Here is a 20,148-nt window from a genome sequence, read left to right as displayed (position 1 = left end):
TCTGGGTATATGCCCAGTAGTGGGATTGCTGTGTCATTTGGTAGTTCTATTTTTAGTTTTTTAAGGAACCTCCATACTGTTTTCCATAGTGGCTGTATCAATTTACATTCCCACCAACAGTGCAAGAGGGTTCCCTTTTCTCCACACCCTCTCCAGCATTTATTGTTTGTAGATTTTTTTTTTTTTTTTTTTGCGTTACATGGGCCTCTCACTGTTGTGGCCTCTCCCGTTGCGGAGCACAGGCTCCGGACGCGCAGGCTCAATGGCCATGGCTCACGGGCCCAGCCGCTCCGCGGCACGCGGGATCCTCCCAGACCGGGGCACGAACCCGCGTCCCCTGCATCGGCAGGCGGACTCTCAACCACTGCGCCACCAGGGAAGCCCTGTTTGTAGATTTTTTGATGATGGCCATTCTGACCGGTGTGAGGTGATATCTCATTGTGGTTTTGATTTGCATTTCTCTAATGATTAGTGATGTTTAGCATCCTTTTATGTGTTTGTTGGCAATCTGTATATCTTCTTTGGAGAAATGTCTGTTTAGGTCTTCTGCCCATTTTTGGATTGGGTTGTTTGCTTTTTTGATATTGAGCTGCATGAGCTGCTTGTATATTTTGGAGATTAATCCTTTGTCAGTTGCTTCGTTTGCAAATATTTTCTCCCACTCTGAGGGTTGTCTTTTCGTCTTGTTTATAGTTTCCTTTGCTGTGAAAAAGCTTTTAAGTTTCATTAGGTCCCATTTGTTACTTTTGTTTTTATTTCCATTACTCTAGGAGGTGGGTCAAAAAGGGTCTTGCTGTGATTTATGTCATAGAGCATTCTGCCTACGTTTTCCTCTAAGTTTTATAGTGTCTGGCCTTACATTTAGGTCTTTAATCCATTTTGAGTTTATTTTTGTGTATGGTGTTAGGGAGTGTTCTAATTTCATTCTTTTACATGTAGCTGTCCAGTTTTCCCAGCACCACTTATTAACGAGGCTGTCTTTTCTCCATTGTATATTCTTGCCTCCTTTATCAAAGATAAGGTGACCATATGTGTGTGGGTTTATCTTTGGGCTTTCTGTCCTGTTCCATTGATCTATGTTTCTGTTCTTGTGCCAGTACCATACTCTCTTGATTACTGCAGCTTTGTAATATAGTCTGAAGTCTGGAAGCCTGATTCCTCCAGCTCCGTTTTTCTTTCTCACGATTGCTTTGGCTATTCGGAGTCTTCTGTGTTTCCATACAAATTGTAAAATTTTTTGTTCTAGTTCTGTGAAAAATGCCATTGGTAGTTTGATAGGGATTGCTGAATCTGTAGATTGCTTTGGGTAGTATAGTCATTTTCACAGTGTTGATTCTTCCAGTCCAAGAACGTGTTATATCTCTCCATCTGTTTGGATCATCTTTAATTTCTTTCATCAGTGTCTTATAGTTTTCTGCATACAGGCCTTTTGTCTCCTTAGGTACGTTTATTCCTAGGTATTTTATTCTTTTTGTTGCAATGGTAAATGGGAGTGTTTTCTTGATTTCACTTTCAGATTTTTCATCATTAGTGTATAGGAATGCAAGAGATTTCTGTGCATTAATTTTGTATTGTGCTACTTTACCAAATTCATGGATTAGCTCTAGTAGTTTTCTGGTAGCGTCTTTAGGATTCTCTGTGTATAGTATCATGTCACCTGCAAACAGTGACAGTTTTACTTCTTCTTTTCCAGTTTGGATTCCTTTTATTTCTTTATCTTCTCTGATTGCTGTGGCTAAAACTTCCAAAACTATGTTGAATAAAATTTTTCTATTTAAATTGAGATATAATAAACCTTAGTAAACAGTGGAGCCTGTAAAGTGTACTAATCTTAATTGTACAGCTCAATGATTCTTCATATATATGTGATATTTATCAAGACATAAAATGAGGTCTGGATCATAGGAGATTTCAAGCAGCACCCCTGAAGTTTCCCTCATTCCTTTGACCAGCCTAATTCCTCCTCCCATCAGAAATAGCCACGGTTTTGACATGTGTCATTATTGGTTAATTTTGCCAGTTCTTGGACATCATTTAAATGAAATCTTGCAATATGTAATTATTTTTTTTATGTAGAAATATTGGTGAGAAGTAACTGTTTTCTGAAATATGGTAAAAACAATTCAGGGGGCTCTTTACTGTAACATGATTTCATCTTTGGGTTTTATGCAAACCTCTATAGAATTTAAACTGTGAAAGTTGTTTGAAGTGTTCTCTTTCTCACAAAAGTTAAACACACCACAGGGAGGGTTTGCTCACCATGTAGATCAAAGAGAAGTTGTATAGCTTATTGGTAGCCTCAAATCTAGGGCGAGATGGAAATTGTTGGTAGGAACTTCAAGGACTTTGGTCGGTCTGCCAAATGCAGATGTAGCCTTTGGCCCAGATTTGGGTAAAGCTTCTTCTACACAAATTAAAGGAAGTTCTTGATTATTTAGACTCTTTATAATTCAGTCATTTCGAGACATCTCTTGAAAAGGTTCATATCTTGGGTGTTCTTTACTTGTTGGTAATGAAGAGCAGGAAGAAAAGCTGCAATTGACATCACATGGTGATTTGCCCTCCAGATCCACTCCATCCTTCCTCACCTTGTTCTGTGCCCTGGAAACCTGGCTTTTATGAACAACATGGACAGGCTCCCTTGCCCTCTGACTTCTGAACAGGGCAGGCGATGAGAGGGACTGGAAGGCATTTTGTAGGTGGGAGAAGAACGAGTTTGGGGTATTTATTTCCCTGGCTTCCTCCCTGTAGAGTCACTACACCCTTCCACCCAAGGCCACAGCCGTCTCCATACAGTTAGTTACCCTCTCTGGGTTTCTGGTAACCACTCTTCTCCCCCTTAGAAAACAGGCTAGCCACAGCTTTGCAGAGTTGCCAGCTCATGGCTCCCGGTCTTGCCCATGCCTTTGTAAAGTCCTTGGAACTATACCATCAAATTACCCAGTTTGAGTATGCCCTTTGTTTCCTGTGGATACCCTCCCTGATTCATATAGATTAGTCTGTGTGCTGTGTTACAACACAGGTTTCTTTGGGGATTAGAAGATCAAGGAGTAATATTCATTCCAAATAATTTTCCTCAAGCTTTCACTGTTCCAAAAGGCAAAATGTCCCGTAATCTTCTCTGGCAAGTTGTGTTCAATAACCTTAAGTTTGTAAATTCCCTGGTAAAAACACCATTCCAGCATTTTATGTCAGATGTTTATATCTGCATTTCAGATTTTGGCATATTTCACCTATACTAGAATTTGTCAAATTTAGTTGTTCATGGAACATTTGTAAATTTATAGTATGTTTGTGAATTGCTGAAAATGGTATAACAGAAACATCACTGCAGTGAGTGATCACACCTTGGTCCATGTGTTGTGTGCACATGTCATGGTTAGCTGGTAAACACTCCCTATGCATCAAATTGTATGTCACACATTTGTGGGTCAAGAGGCCTTATGCTACCTCCTGGCATTCTTGGCTCTGATAAACCGTTTCTTAAAGGCAAGTTGTTTGGGTAACAAACTGTTTACCCATTTAATAACTTCCTGGCATATTAAAAGAAATTTTTAGAGAAAAATAGTGCTATCATTTCTCTTTCACATACGTTACCTTTTACTATTACAGAACACCATCGTTGGGTAGAAGCACACTGTGGGGAATGCTGGTCTAAGCTGTGCCACGTTTCTTTTTAGCTGGCGGCTAAATAGACATTTAACTTGGGGTGTTAACTCTTATATTTCTCAACCACATGCTTAAAAAAAAAAAAATCACCCTGCAGTGTGAAGGCCTTGTCAAATAAATAAAATCTTTGGTCAAATTGGTCATTTGGCATACATTTTTACCTAACTTCATTAAGTACGTGAGTGCTGTTTTCAAAATGGAATTATCACTTGTAATTTGTTCCTTTCTGTGAAGTGATGAACCTTTGAACTGGAAATAATGTTCTTTTATGTATCAAACATTCAGACAAGTAAAAATTGAGAGCAGCTCTCTATTTCTTACCATACACTCCAGAAGAAGATTTAGTCCCAAACTGTTAGTTTTCTTTAATTTTCCACTAAGTCCTACAGATCCTGAATATTTTAATACATTTAACACTTGCACTGGGACTCTTCATTAGAAGCAGCATGAGATTGCCTTCATCTGCCATCATCCTAAGTAGCTAGATCCAGATCAGGTATTAAAAAGTCTAGAATGAGTAATTCAGATCAACTCAATTTTAATCATATACTTGTAAGAAAAGAATTCCTGTGGACAGTTCTTGAAGGCTTGGCCTTTTTATGCATGGCTATGAATGTTAGTTGATATTGTAGAAATTAACTTTTCATCATTAAGTACACATTTTTTGAAAATCACATTTCGAGTCAAATATGTATTCCTTTAGTCTGAAGTTAGGATTAATTAGTAACTTAAATATCTCATGGTAATTCATTCCTTTATTAGAACCTTGGCAGTTTGTTGACAGAATTTAACTAGCTGCATGGAAAATGTTCTCAACTTATCCCTGTTCTTCATGTTCCTAGGCTGCACCACTAAACGCATCTGTGCTTTCGTTTTCAAGACTTTGTTCTTACAGGGTACACTAGTGACAGGAACAGAAATAATTGATAAAATGTCTTCCTTATACTTCAGTAAGGAGATTACTTAAAAACAAAAAAAGTCTTCCTCAAGTCCTGTTAACTAATGATAGTTTATAAAATAAAAGGCAAATCTAGCTAAAAGGGTATGATTGCAATTTGGTTTGGTGTTTTTTTTTTTTTTTGCACGGGCCTCTCACTGTCGTGGCCTCTCTTGTTGTGGAGCACAGGTTCCAGACGCGCAGGCTCAGTAGTTGTGGCTCACGGGCCCAGTTGCTCCACGGCATGTGGGATCCTCCCAGACCAGGGCTCGAACCCGTGTCCCCCGCCTTGGCAGGCAGATTCTCAACCACTGCGCCACCAGGGAAGCCCTGGTTTGGTTTTAAAAAGCATTTGCTTTCTGCAATGATAAAAAATTGCTGTTTTTTTGAGTTGATGCAGGTTGATTGTTTTAATGGTTCATTGATTTATCTGGATATAAACAAGTCTATCCAGGATTTGTATCCTATATCACATACTGTGATACACCAAACTATATATGTAATTGATATTTTTATGCCTTATCTAGAATATGCTGTAATGCTTGCAATTAGGTTATTTAAAAATTGTGGTGAAATATATATGACATAAATTTTACCATCTTAACCATTTAAAGAAAATCTTTATTCAGCTCTACCATCTTAACCGTTTTTAAGTGTACAGTTCATCAGTTAGACTTTTAAATGCAGAATGTTTTCCTAGAAACAGTATTGATTTTAAAAAAAATCAGTTTTAGTTAAATATTGTATGGGGAGAAAGTCATCAAGGAGCCATTAATGAGGACTCTGTAGAATCTGGAAAGGCTCAAGACATGGGACTTTTAGGTACTTCTAAAAGACCGGACCAGGGACTTCCCTGGCAGTCCAGTAAGACTCCACCTTCCAATGCAGGGGGTGCAGATTTGATCCCTGGTTGGGGAGTTAAGATTCCACATGCCTCGTGGCCAAAAAAACCAAAACATAAAACAGAAGCAGTATTGTAACAAATTCAATAAAGACTTTAAAAAATGGTCCACGTCAAAAAAAATCTTAAAAAAAAGACTGGACCATGGCATGGGACTGAAAATGAAGGAGTGGTTGAGAATAGGATAAGTAGTCCAGAGGTTCCTTCTACCCTGTGCAAGTGGGCCCTCCTGCCTTTCTCCCTTATAGCAGAAAACAGGTTAACTTTCTGAGGGATTTGTAGCCTCAGGCAGGGTGAGATGCCCTACTCAAACCAGGCAACTCAAGTGAGGGTCTGTGTGTTGACAGATGAGACCTCTGGTTCCTTTTCTCCACTGGTCCCTCTGATGCTGGCAGCCAGGCTGTTATCCCACCTCAGGAAACAGGAGGGTTCTTCTCTGTGAACTGACCCAAGAGAAAAGATGTACAGTTACCAACAATTAGTATTCTGCTAATGAAAAAACTAACTTGCTGCCATATTGTCCTAAAATGAAGTTCCATTGATGAGCCCTGCCCATTCAGTGAGTTTCCTTTAGCTCCTTATTGCCTTACTCATAAATATGCTTGTTCACCTAGGATCATCAGACATTCAGGAAAAGTTTCCAACATGAAAGACAGAGACCAAAACACATGGAAAAAAAGGAGTTGAGAGAAACTGAATTATAGCATAGGGGACAGAAAAAACCCCTTTGATTAAAAAATTAATATCCTTAGAGAAGGTTGTAACGATGAAATAACAATAGCTACAAAAAAAATTAAAACAAGCTTTCAGAAGTTAAACGTTATAGCAGAAATTTAAAAATTAAATAAAAGGGTTATAAGATAAAGTTGAGGAAATCTCAGAACTATGAAATATACAAGAACAAAAGAGTCAATCTATAAGGTCTGCAACTGTTCAAATTCCAGGAAAAAGAGAACAGAGACATTGGAGGGTAGGAAATAAAGAATTAATGTAGGAAGAATTCCCAGAGCTGAAGGACATGCATTTCTAGAATGAAGAAAGAGCTCACTGAATTCATAGCAAATGAATAGGAAGGATCTCACGTCAAGGCTCAATATAATCAAATATTGGAGGCCAAGGATAAAGAGATTTTCAGTGCTTCTGGAGAAAAGAAACAGGTCACTTATGAAGACTCAGGAATTAAAATGCCCTCATACTTCTCATTAATGGTTCTGGAAGCTGGAAGACAGTGGAGCAATGCCTTTGTATTAGTAAGGGAAAAAGTCTCCAACTCAGAATTCTATTCCCACATGAACAGTCAAGTGTGAGTATAGGTTAAAGATATTTTCAGACAGGAAAAGTCTCAAAAATGTGACCCATCTTGTGTCACATACCCATTCTCTGGGATCATTATCATTGTAGCTAACACTTACATGGTGTTTACTGTGTGCTCACTGCAGCAATTTAGCACATATATATTCTCTCTCTTCTCTCTCTCTCATATGTAGTAAGAGGATGATACTATGATTTCTTTGTTTTACAGGTGGGGAAACTTAGGCATGGAAAAGTAATTTCCCAAGGTCACACAGCTAGTAAGTGGTGGAATTGGGATTTGAACTTGGATAGTCTTAACTCCACTATGTTATATTGCTAATACTTGAGGATGTGCTCCACCAAAATGAGGGAAGCAAACAAAGATCCAGACAACAAGATCCAGCACAGGAGCAGGGCAAAAGGAATTCCCAGGTTGAAGGTGAAGGGATGCTCTAGGATTGTAGCAGTCCAAGGAGGTCTGGGATTCAGTTGATGTAGATTGGAACAGAAAAGACAGAGGGCTCCAGGAAGAAAATGGAACAGATGTACTACCTGCTGTGTTTGGTCATATTGAGAGCAGTCTCACTGTTGGAGAAGGAATTGATATCTACACAGAAAAGCAAAAAGATGGGGAAGAATACCTAAGAAAGGATATTGGCTCTGTTTTAGACAATATTTGTGTAGACATTATGAGGTATATCCTGAACCTCGTGCTCACTGAGAACTGTGACTTGGGGGAGGAGAGGGAGAGAAAGGCGCGTGTGTGCATAGGTGGGGCCCGTGCACGTAGTGTAAGAGATGAAATCTTCACCTTTCATAGGAGGTAAAAGAATAAAAACTGGAAAAAAATCACACTGTCTGCATGTAGTATCTAGCAATATGGCAGTAAATACCAGAAGAAACGCTTAAGAGATTTGGAGTGGTTGCCTTTGGGGTGATGGAATTAGGGATTGGAAAGGGGGAGGCAGGGGACTGCTATTATTTGATAGAAGAACTATGTGCTTTTAAAAATATATACAATAACATGCACGCAAAACATGGGATTACCCTTGGCTTTTCTCTCTCTGTCTCAGCCCATGTCCTGTCAGCAGACCGTTCAGATTCCATCTGGGGTGATCCCTTCTAACCACCTGCACTGCCACCGTCTGGGTCTGGCACCTGCCTGTCTTCTCTGGATGACTGCAGTGTCTCCTCTCTGCGCTTCTTTCCTCGCCCCTCTTCTGTTCAGTCTCTGTACGGCACCCAGAGGGATCCAGTTAAAATACAAACCAGACTGTGATGCTCTCTTGCTCAGAGCCCTACAGTGGCTCCCTAGTTCAGGGAGAGCCAGAGCCCTCCTGGTCACTTCCCACATCCACACACGCCTCTCGCCTGCCTGACCTTCTCCATAGCACTTGCCACCATCCAACACGTTAGATATTTACATATTCATTTTGTTTCTTGTCCGTTTTACATATTTTGTTTCTCGTCTGTCTTCCTTTATTAGAATTTATTCTCAATGAGGGTGAGGATATTTTCTCTTTTTTTTCTCCTGCTCTATTCCCAGAGCCTGGAGCAGTGCTTGGCACGTAGTAGGCACTGAATAAGGATTTATTAAATAAATGTATTGCTTATATAAAAGTGAAAATTATATTTAAAAGTACTACTTGTTTTTAAAAAGCTATTTGCAATAAGCTAAGCTAAGCAGCTCCTTGTCTTACTGGTTTAAGCATCCCCAAGCAATTTGAAACTAAAATCCTGCGGGACCTAACTGAAAAGATTTGTTTCCATTTGGAAAATACTCATATGTCATCATCAGGTTATGCCCCTTTAACACGCTGTGCTGGGTGCAGTCAGTCCTTACGGCAAAAATTTACTGTAACGTTCCATGGTAACTGTTTATGATGGAGACTGTTGAGTTTCACAGCTGTTTGACAGCTAAGATTTCAGACGGGGTACTCTTAATATTTATTTTTTAAGTGTAGAATCTGTTCAGTGAGTGTAAATAAGCACCACAGATATCTTCAGTAAGGCACAAACACCTAAAATTCTAATTCCTACAGTGTAAGGAAAATGACCTCCATCCGTCTTAGCATCTGCTTGCCTTTCATTGGCTCATAATAATTCTTGCTGTGTTTTGCTGCAGATTAAAGCTGTTTAGTCTTTCATTGGACTGCGCCCTTTCCTAGCTTTGCCTCTCTTCTCACCTGTTCCTTCAGGAGACTTAGGATCCTTTTAATGATACCACATACATTTCCATGGCTACAGATCCAGTTCTGCAGCCACAGGATTAGAATTCACAGCAGGAGAAGCCGGACTGTGAGAGGGAAGGGTCTTTGTCCTAAAGCAACTCCGATTAGGCACACAGCGAGCAGCAACAGCGCCAGCAGAACGAGGGGCAGGGCAGGCTGCCGGGCTTTCTTCGCACTGGCCGGCGGAAGTCTCCCTTCGTGGGAACCAGCTGAAGGATAACCTCCCTCCACACTCCCACTCCTTAAATAGCATAATGGGACCGTCTTTGAACCCACAAAGGACTTGATGTGAAATGTTTGAAAGTCATGTTTCTCTGATGTTGAATCTCTTAGATTATAGCTCCCTTCATAGAAGTAATTTATATTTGTGTTATCTGCTTACTGTGGGACCAAAGAGATTTGGCAGGCTTTTTACCTCATTGTTTTGTTTCGTTTTTGGTGATTTTACTTAGCGTAAGTGTTGTTTGAATATGTAGGTAATTACAGAGTACGAGTTCTAGATCTTTGGTGATGTTTTCGCTACCTGTTAACATTAGTATGTATTTTGAGGGGGTTTACCCTTCCTGCTCAGACTTCTAGATGCACTTTTCTGTTACTAGATTGTATAATTCCAGCAACATACTCTGTTTTTCCCACTGGATCATGAAACTCTTTCTTCTTTTAAGAGCAGATGATATTTCATTGTATCATTTTTAGGAAAGAAAATGAATTTGGGGGCAATACTAGTTAAGTACCAGGCAGTGTGCTATATATTTTTTCATACCTAATATAGACCTGAACATAGCCTTTGGCCTCTGATGGCATTTCATTGTTCTTACTGTGATAGGAACTGGGTCGTTGCAGTTTTTGTGAATGCAAGGTGAGAAACCTTAAAATAATTTGTGCCAAAAATTGCTTTGGAGATCATTAAAATTAAGTGCTGCTGTTATTGGTTGTCATTTTTAATAACTTATCAATATTGCTCTAGATGTCTAGATTTCAGTAAGACATCTGACAAAGTCTCTCCTTGTCAACAAGGACATTTGTAGGCTGGTAGATAAAAGAGTAAATAGGATTCAATGCTAGTTGTAAAACTTGCAGAATTGTTCTGGAGAGATCCATAGTGGCACATTGCAGGTTTCTGCCCTTGTCCCTGGCCTGTTTGAGAATTTGGATAATGACTTAGAGGCATGTTTGCTCGCTGATGGATGAGAAAGCTAAGAAGAATAACTGAAAATAAAATGCCCACTAAGGATTTTAAAAGATCACAGACTGAAGGATGAGTTGAAAGGGACTGATTGAATCTTAATTGTGACAGTTCTTGTCGTCAGTTAAAAATATCACTATGAAGTTATAGACTGGATGAGAACTGGCCAGATTGTAGAAGAGACAGAAAGCACCTGAAATTTGTGACATCATGGGAATTTGTGGCGTTTATAGCATTTGTCTAAAAAGAACCGAAGGCCATGGTAACAGATACCAAAGGTACAAAACAAAGGCGGTGTAGTAGTACTAAGACTACATTCTGCAGAATTGGCCAGGTCATGTTTGTGCTAGTTTTTGTGCTAGTTTTTATGATTATAGTACAGTTTTTTTATTGTGTAATATTTGGTACATAAAAAAGAATACATGTGATATGTAAGTTATGAAGCAAAGAATAAGATAAATGTGTAAAGGCCTTAATCCCAGCTTAAGAACTAGAACTTTCTGAAGATCATAAATCTGTATTTTCCTCCTGTACCCCAGAAGTAACCATTATCCACAATTTGTCATTTCCTTGCTTTTTCAAAAATAATTCCACCATGTTATGTGTGTATTTCTTAGCAATATATTATTTTTAAGTTGTTTTTGAGTTGTATTAAAATGGTATACTAGTAGAAGAATCAATATCGTTAAAATGACCATACTACCCAAGGCAATCTACAGATTCAATGCAATCCCTATCAAAATACCAATGGCATTTTTCACAGAGCTAGAACAAACTAATTTTAAAATCTGTATGGAAACACAAAAGACCTCGAATGGCCAAAACGATCTTGAGAAAGAAGAGCACAGCTGGAGGAATTATGCTCCCTGACTTTCATCAGAACATTGTGGTCCTGGCACAAAAACAGACACATAGATCAATGGAACAGGATAGAAAACCCAGAAATAAACCCATGGCTTATGGTCAGTTAATTGATGACAAAGGAAGCAAGAACATACAGTGCAGAAAAGACAGTCTCTTCAATAAGTGGTGCTGGGAAAACTGAACAGCTACATGTGAAAGAATGAAATTAGAACATTCTCTAACACCATATACAAAAATTAAATTCAAAATGGATTAAAGACCTAAGTGTAAGACCAAATACTGTAAAACTCCTAGTGGAAAACAGGCAAAACACTCTGACATAAATTGAAGCAATATTTTTTGAATCCGTCTTAGAGTAATGGAAACAAAACAAAAATAAACAAATGGGATCTAATTAAACTTATAAGCTTTTGTAGAGTAAAGGAAACCATTGTCAAAACTAAAAGACAGCCTACTGAATGAGAGAGAATATTTGCAAATGATATGACCAATAAAGGATTCATACCCAATGTATATAAACAAGCTCATTACAGCTCGACAAATAGCCCACTTAAAAAATGGGCAGAACTGAATTGGCATTTTTCCAAAGAGGAAATGCAGATGGCCAATGGGCACATGCAAGTATGCTTTTGCTAACGTTGCTAATCATCGGGGAAATGCAAAACAAAACCACAATGAGATACCACCTCACACCTGTCAGAATGGCCATCATTAAAAAGTCTACAAATAACAGGTGCTGGCAAGGATGAGGCGAAAAGGGAACTGTTGCACACTGTTGGCGGTGATGTGAATTGGGGCCGCTGCTGTGGAAAGCATTAAGGAGGTGTCTTAAAAAACTAAAAATAGAACTACCATATGACCCCGCAATTCTACTCCTGAGTATATATCCAGAAAAAACCCCAAAACACTAATTTAAAAGGATACATGTACCCTAATGTTCATAGCAGAACTATTTACAGTAGCCAAGACATGGAAACAGCCCAAGTGTCCGTCAACAGACGAATGGATAGAAGAGGTGGTACATATACACAATGGAGTACTGCTCAGCCATGACGAGTGAAACTTTGCCTTTGCAGCTGCAGGGATGGACTTTGTGGGCGTTATGCCCAAGTGAAACAAGTCAGAGACAGTGACGTCACTGACATGTGGAGTCTAAAAGATGCAGCAGACTAGTGAACATAACCAAAAGAAGCAGACTCACAGACACAGGGAACAAGCCAGTGGTTACCAGTTGGGGGGCGGGGGAGAAAGGCAATATAGGGGAGGGGGAGGTACAAACTGTTGGGTGTAAGACAGGCTCAGGGATGTACTGTACAACAACAGGGAAGACAGCCAATATTTTGTAATAACTGTAAACGGAAAGTAACCTGTAAAAATTATATATAATAAAAAAAGTTTTAAATGGTATAATACTGTATATAGCATTTTGCCACTTGCTTTTTTTTTTTTTTTTTTTGGCTGCGTTGGGTCTTGGTTGCTGCCCGCGGGCTCTTTCTAGTTGCTACAAGCGGGGGCAGCTCTTCGTTGGCGGTGCGCGGGCTTCTCACTGCGGTGGCTTCTCTTGTTGTGGAGCACGGGCTCTAGGTGCACGGGCTTCAGTAGTTGTGGCTCGCGGGCTCTAGAGCGCAGGCTCAGTAGTTGTGGCACATGGGCTTAGTTGCTCTGCGGCATGTGGGATCTTCCTGGACCAGGGCTTGAACCCGTGTCCCCTGCATTGACAGGCGGATTCTTAACCACTGCACCACCAGGGAAGCCCCTTGCCACTTGCTTTTTACATTTAACGTTCTAAGATTCATGTATATCCATTGTTCTCAACTAGAGTTCCTCATCTGGACTGTAGAACACAGAAGATGATTTGAGTGCCCGTTGTCTCATTTCTCTCAAGGATGGGACACATGTAGCACCCTTTTAGGGTACATCGGAGAGAAGCTGTTTCATTACATATAATGGATGCTTTAGGCTAGCCAGCAGGGCTTAGTTCGCTATTGGAACCTGGTGGAGAAAGGCTAAATTGTAGCTCTAGGTAATTCTTTTTTACTGATGTAGTATGTTCCATTTGTAAGCATACTAAAGCTTATTCACATATTCTCCTATGATGGACATTTGGGTTGTTTCTGGTACTTTTGATGTTATTGTTTTTGTGAACAAGCTATGACCATCTTGTACCTTTCTCTGAGTGCACACGATTAAATCTTTCTCTCAGTGTACATCTGAGGGGTGTTGTAGGGGACTGCTGCATTTTAGTGGGGACGTTGGTATACTGGAGGGAACACAGAGGAGGGTGATTGAGACTAGTTTAACCATATCATAACCAACTGTTATTTATTTTTATTTTCTTAGGGATTGAAGAGGTTAATGACCATTTGCCAGAAGCACTTTCCTACAGATCCATCGAAATGTGTGGAGTACAATGCACTGTGAGATCTGTGTGCGGCCTGTGAATATCACAAGAAACTTAAGGAAGCCTGGCGTGGACTTGCGGAATTGCCAACAGGCACGAGGGAAGAAGAAAAAGGAATTTCTGGTCTCTGAGTTCTGCCTAATGCAGCTCTTGGTTTTCAGAACTGTGTTGGCTCTCATGTCACATCTGACTGCCAAGTGATTTCTGTCTTGCTTTTATTTTAAATAGTCGAAAAATTAAGTTCTAAAGACTTTTCCCCATAATTTAACTGTGTAGACAACAGTCACAGGACAGGGTTTAAAATAACTTTTCCCCTCTAGACCTGAAAGTTGCAGTTAAAGGATTAAAAAGGAACATTTGAGGATGGACCTAATTATTTCTGTAAAATATGGTAATTTTCACATTGCCTCTTATGAAGTGTTTATAGAAAAATATTTTTATATTTTTCAACAAAAACATGGAACCATTTAATGAAACTTGATAGTCCTTAAATGTTGCTGAACTTTTGCCATCTTGCAATAGATTTGAATGTAAATGTTACTACTGTTACGTGTTATTTTTCTTGCATTTCAGAGCTTGCTTTTATCTTTTAAAGTGTGTAAATTTTAGTATTGGTCATCTCTCAGGACAGATACAATTAACAGGAAATAGAAGTTTGGAACACAAAGATGGTATATTAAACCAGCAGAAGTTCAAATTCAGTAACCCCGGTGCATCAAGGTTCAAGGTGGGGAAATGGATTGTCAAGCCAAGAACGGGGATGTTTTGCTGCCACTGGTTCTTCCTAGAATAGGACTGCCCGTGAGTGTCATCCTCCCGAGACCGGTGGTGGACAACTGTCCCAGCTCCATCCCGCCCAGCAGAAGAGGAAGATGACAGGACTCTTGGCCGCTGCCCGAGACAGTAGGTCCTGGGTCTGATTTTGCACAAATGAGGGCTTCTTTTGAATCTTGCACAGTGTCAGCCCCAGATAATTGTGACGAATCAACTGCGCTTTAGAGGTTGAGAGGACTCAGTGGATAGAGGCAGGTGGGGAAATAGAAAGTTGCCTGAGCAGGTGGATTGGCACTGCCGGCTAGAGGTAGGAGTGGGGCTCCGAAGTCAGAACTAACTCACCTCATATTGCAGCTCCCCACCTGTGCACGTAAGGGTGTGAGTATGTATGTACGACCATGAGCAAGTCACTTCACTCTAAGCCTCAGCTTCCTTATCTGCAGATGGTGGTGATACTTGTACATACCTCATGGCATCACTGTTGTATTTAAGTAAAAGAAAATGCTTAGCACGCTGCCTGGCAAGTAAGAGCTCAGTAAATAACAGTTGTGTCCTTGTTGTTAGAGTGAAGACAAAGTAGCTTTCCCCAACCTGCCGTCAGGGTCAGTGCGGGCTCACGTGATGAGAACGATGGTAGCAGCAGCGTGCTAGCAGCGTCGGCAGTGCTAGTAGGAGCATCTATTAAGCATTTACTGTGTCCAGGCTCTATAGCTGCTCACACTTTGAGCCAGTTCTGAGTTTAGAAGGATCGAGAATGCGGTGGGGCTGGAGTCAGCTGCGCGCGTGCAGGTGGGCTCACAGTCACTTCTTCTGGCCCCTCTTGGGAAGCCTCGAAAGGCAGTTTTGGCCACTTGTGGGGTCTGTGGCTGTGCCTGGCTGATCGTGTCCGCTGGTCATGTGTGTGATGGTGGCTGAGGCCTGCTGTCCTAAATTGAATCAGGGTTCCTTGCCTACTTTATTTATTTATTTGTTTGTTTGTTTGTTTATTTATTTTTTTTGCGGTACGCGGGCCTCTCACTGCTGTGGCCTCTCCCACTGCGGAGCACAGGCTCCGGACGCGCAGGCTCAGCGGCCATGGCTCACGGGCCCAGCCGCTCCGCGGCATGTGGGATCTTCCCAGACCGGGGCACGAACCCGCATCCCCTGCATCGGCAGGCGGACTCTCAACCACTGCGCCACCAGGGAAGCCCCCTTGCATACTTTAGAAACTGTTTTTTCTTATTAAATTACAACCGAAGAGAGCTTACTAGAGCAAATAAGAGACAGACTTTCATAAGATATGACAACAGTCTAGACTTCTCTCATGTAGTCTTGTTGTATAGGACTTGTTTATAAATATTGTTGAACGAACACTCCCCAGGTCACTTCTTTTTAATTCCTAGTCAGCATGGTAGTCAGCTAATTTCGTGTTGTCTTCCCATTTGCTGTTAGTTAATATTCCACCACAAAGAAGAAACTGCGTCATGTGACACCAGTATCTTCTAAAACTGATCAGTGTGGATAGATGGTTAGAAAAAAGAGTTGTACTGTATTCTGCAGTGCTGTGAATGTTGGTCATTTTGGGCTTAGGTTGAAAGACATAGATCTTGTGGAAAAGTCTTCCGTTTCCCTGAAGTGAAAGATCTTCAGAGGATTGCAGATATCATGGGGGTGTGTTAAAAAATGACCTCTCGCAGTGTCCAAATCATGAAAATTTAGTTCACCAGATGCTGCATATTTCTATTTTTTAGCTATTTCTAAAACAATAAAGGCCTGTCTTTTAAAATCAGTCACAATCCTGAACTAAGTATATTTTTCCCTTTCTATCTCCCACCTGCTCAGACTCCTTTCCAAAGGAGTCGTGTCTTTCTGGACTCATATTTAGTGAAACACTGGTTTTCCCTCAGAAGTAAATACTGCTTTTCTTAGGAGTGTTCTTGCCAACAGCAAAGACTGAGCAGTATTTTTCAGCACTGCAGCACGGGGCTGCGGCAGTCTGGAGGTCATGGCTGTGATTCTAGCCTTTGGGGAAAACTAGGAAAAGAAGGCTGAGGCCAAAGACAATTGACACAGCGGGGAGAGAGAAAGGATGGTCCTGATCTTGTAGGAAGGAGGAGGAGTCCCGAGAGACCAGAGCGAGGAAGGCAGCTGCCACTAGCAACACCATTTACGGTGCGCTGTGACTCTGAACTCTCAGGAAGAATTTGGAGGAATAGAAAATAGGGTTGATAGCGGTGCGACTTCTTAATGTTCAGTTTTTCCTTCTGCTGATCTCCTGACCCACTCTAGCCCTTTAGATTGTCCCGGGATTTGATACCAGTAAATACTGTAGAAATACAATTGTCTTTTTATATGAAAGAAAGTGTTTGGTAGCTTTGAACTTGGGGGGTTCCTATCACTGGCTCCTTTGCAGCCCTGCAATAACCCCCTTTAGTGCTTCTGGACCTAGAAGGGTAGTAGAGCTAAGTGGGGCAGATTCAGTGAAAGGGGAGCTTGGGTTGAGCTGCGGCCATTTCCTTTGTGCAAATATCTCCAAGAGCGTAACTTGGTGGGTCATGCCTCCCTCCTCCCCGTCCTCGTGCGTGGAGCCCCTGGAAGAATGTCTGTCCCATAGAAATTCATGGTATGGAGTCACATTGGGAGGCTTGAACTGAAAGCACTTTCTCACGGCAGGTGTATGTAAGGGTTGCCAGCTGTCGAGAGTCAGGAGCCAGCTCCAGTCCCCGGAGGGTCGCTGTGGGAACACCATCACGGCAACTGGTTTTCATCACAGACTCTGCAGTTGGATTGGCTGAGTTATAACTATGCAGTAGTCCTGGAATGGTTAACAGTAACCTTAAAATCTTTTGAAATTTAAAAATAAGTTCTGGTGGTGTGGACCAACTAGGGGAATGCAGTGTGGGTGGCGGCAGCTGTGGTGTGAGCAGAGCCCATTCAAGGTTCTGGAACCACGCTCATTTTTAAAAAAATGTTTTTTATATTTACCAAAACAGTTTATTATGAAAGCATTGATTATTTACTTATTTTTCCACAAACTCTTACACAGCTTGTCCAAACTAATCCTTGTGCTGATGGTAATGGTTACTCTGTTTAACTAGGCCACTTCCTCTTGTTTAGTCTCTCCTCTCTGTCCTTAAGCACCAGCTTTGAAATAATTGTCAGCCTTCAAGCATTCAAGGTGAACACATTCCTTTGACCACGGAGGGCAGCTAAGAAGGTTTGAGCTGCTTTCTGAGCATCGTTGGTGATCACAGATGCTGTCACCGAGCTTCCTGCCACCACAGTCCAGTCACTGGCGTGGACGGCTCTCCTTGCCCTCTGCACGCCCAGATTTTACAACTTGCCAAAACCAAATTGCCTTTGCTCTCCAACTGCCCTTCCCCTGAGGCTTAGGAGACATCGTAAACCATGAGTGTTGTCGTCGGAGCCTGGTTTCGAGATTCTGCCATCCTGTGAAGTGGGAGGATTAAAGTTGTAGCTTTGAAACGTTTTGACCACAACTCACAGACGACAATAACAAGTGTGTGGAGACCCAGTATTCCTTGCGTATATGCACGTGTAACAAAAGCACTGACCATACCATGTGCGGTACGTTCTTATGTTTTCTTTTCTGTTGTGTTTCTTATTTTAAAAAAAAAACATGCTGGTTGTGACCCTCTAAAGTGGCTCACAGCTCATTAATATGTTGTGACCAGCAGTTTGAAAGCCACGGATTAAAAGGAGTTATCAGGGCTTCCCTGGTGGCGCAGTGGCTGGGGGTCTGCCTGCCAATGCAGGGGACACGGGTTCATGCCCCGGTCCAGGAAGATCCCACATGCCACGGAGCGGCTGGGCCCGTGAGTCATGGCCACTGAGCCTGCGTGTCCGGAGCCTGTGCTCCGCAATGGGAGAGGCCACAGCAGTGAGAGAGGCCTGCGTACAGCAAAAAAAAAAAAAGGAGTTATCAGAGTTATGGAAGGAAATCACCTGGTGGATAAATTCAGGGCAACAGGACCCTACTTCTTTTTTATTGTTTTAATACAAAGAGAGAGAACACTTAGTTCTCAAGGTTAATGTGAAATTAAGCAGATGATAAAACCTCGAGTACTTCAAATGTTAAATACTTTTGAAGTAATAATTCTTAGGTTTCAAATGGGGAGACGTGTCCGTAGAAGAAGCACCAGGACAAGCCTCATATAATCCTTCTGTAAGAAATTTGGCAGTAAAGATAGGTACAACCTTGGGCTGGCTGTATACAGCAAGAATAAATAAGATATTATAAAATAAATAAGAGGTTGTTTAAAAGCATGAGTTAGGATTGTGGCAGAGATACCAGGAGTCAGGTATTATTAATCAGTTACCTGTTGAGGGTTTGTTTAGCCCTTTGAAGATTATTTCCCAAGACTCAGGGCTAGATTACATTTCCTTTATTGTAAATTTTTTATTGAAATGTAACATATCCAGAAAAGTGCATAAATCAGAATACCATATAACTTTTTTCAAAGTGAACATCTCCCAAAGTAACTAGCATCCAAGTCAGGAAAGATAATGTTATTAATGCCCCAGAAATCTCTTCACGCCTCATTCTAGTCAGAGCCATGGTCCTGATTTTCATCGGGACATTTTCATCACCCCAGAGAGAAACCTGGTACCCATTAGTGGTCATTCCCTGAATGAGCTAGTTTGCTTGTTTTGTTTTTTTAATTTATTTTTTATACAGCAGGTTTTCATTAGTTATCTATTTTATACATATTAGTGTATACATGTCACTCCCAATCTCCCGATTCACCCCACCACCACCCCACCCTGCCCCCCCACTTTCCCCCCTTGGTGTCCATACATTTGTTCTCTACATCTGTGTCTCAATTTCTAACCTGCAAACCGGTTCATCTGTACCGTTTTTCTAGGTTCCACATATATGCATTAATATACGATATTTGTTTTTCTCTTTCTGACTTACTTCACTCTGTATAACAGTCTCTAGGTCCATCCACGTCTCTACAAATATCAATGGAACAGGATAGAAAGCCCAGAGATAAACCCACGCACCTATGGTCAACTAATCTATGACAAAGGAGGCAAGAATATACAATGGAGAAAAGACAGTTTCTTTAGTAAGTGGTGCTGGGAAAACTGGACAGCTACATGTAAAAGAATGAAATTAGAACATTCCCTAACACCATGCACAAAAATAAACTCAAAATGGATTAGAGACCTAAATGTAAGACTGGACACTATAAAACTCGTAGAGGAAAACATCGGAAGAACACTCTGTGACATAAATCACAGCAAGATCTTTTTTGATCCACCTCCAAGAGTAATGGAAATAAAAACAAAAGTAAACAAATGGGACCTAGTGAAACTTAAGAGCTTTTGCACAGCAAAGGAAACCGTAAACAAGACGCAAAGACAACCCTCAGAGTGGGAGAAAATATTTGCAAATGAAGCAACTGACAAAGGATTAATCTCCAAAATATATACAAGCAGCTCATGAAGCTCAGTATCAAAAAAAAAAACCCAAGCAAAAAATGGGCAGAAGACCTAAACAGGCATTTCTCCAAAGAAGACATACAGATGGCCAAGAAGCACATGAAAAGCTGCTCAACATCACTAATTATTAGAGGAATGCAAATCAAAACTACAGTGAGGTATCACCTCACACCAGTTAGAATGGGCATCATCAGAAAATCTACAAACAATGAATGCTGGAGAGGGTGTGGAGAAAAGGGAACCCTCTTGCACTGTTGGTGGGAATGTAAATTGATACAGCCACTATGGAGAACAGTATGGAGGTTCCTTAAGAAACTAAAAATAGAATTACCATATGACCCAGCAGTCCCACTCCTGGGCATATACCCTGAGAAAACCATAATTCAAAAAGACACATGCACCCCAGTGTTCACTGCAGCACTATTTTACAATAGCCAGGTCATG

General features: G+C 41.0%; 1 protein-coding gene across 6 annotated transcripts in view; it reads left to right on the top strand.

Moving 5' to 3' along the window:
- Positions 1-14,022, top strand: part of PRPF18 (pre-mRNA processing factor 18) — a 49,331-nt gene extending 35,309 nt beyond the window's left edge. For all 6 annotated transcript variants that reach the window (XM_079701287.1, XM_079701285.1, XM_079701284.1 and 3 more), the window contains one exon: positions 13,422-14,022. In XM_079701287.1, coding sequence (XP_079557413.1) covers positions 13,422-13,502 — 81 coding nt within the window. In that variant the 3' untranslated portion in view covers positions 13,503-14,022. The remainder of the gene's footprint in view (positions 1-13,421) is intronic.
- The last annotated feature ends 6,126 nt before the right edge of the window (positions 14,023-20,148 follow it).

Source organism: Hyperoodon ampullatus (genome assembly GCF_949752795.1).
Source record: "Hyperoodon ampullatus genome assembly, chromosome: 3".
In the NCBI taxonomy this organism is placed as follows: Eukaryota; Metazoa; Chordata; class Mammalia; order Artiodactyla; family Ziphiidae; genus Hyperoodon; species Hyperoodon ampullatus.
This window is presented reverse-complemented; position numbering and strand designations above follow the sequence as displayed.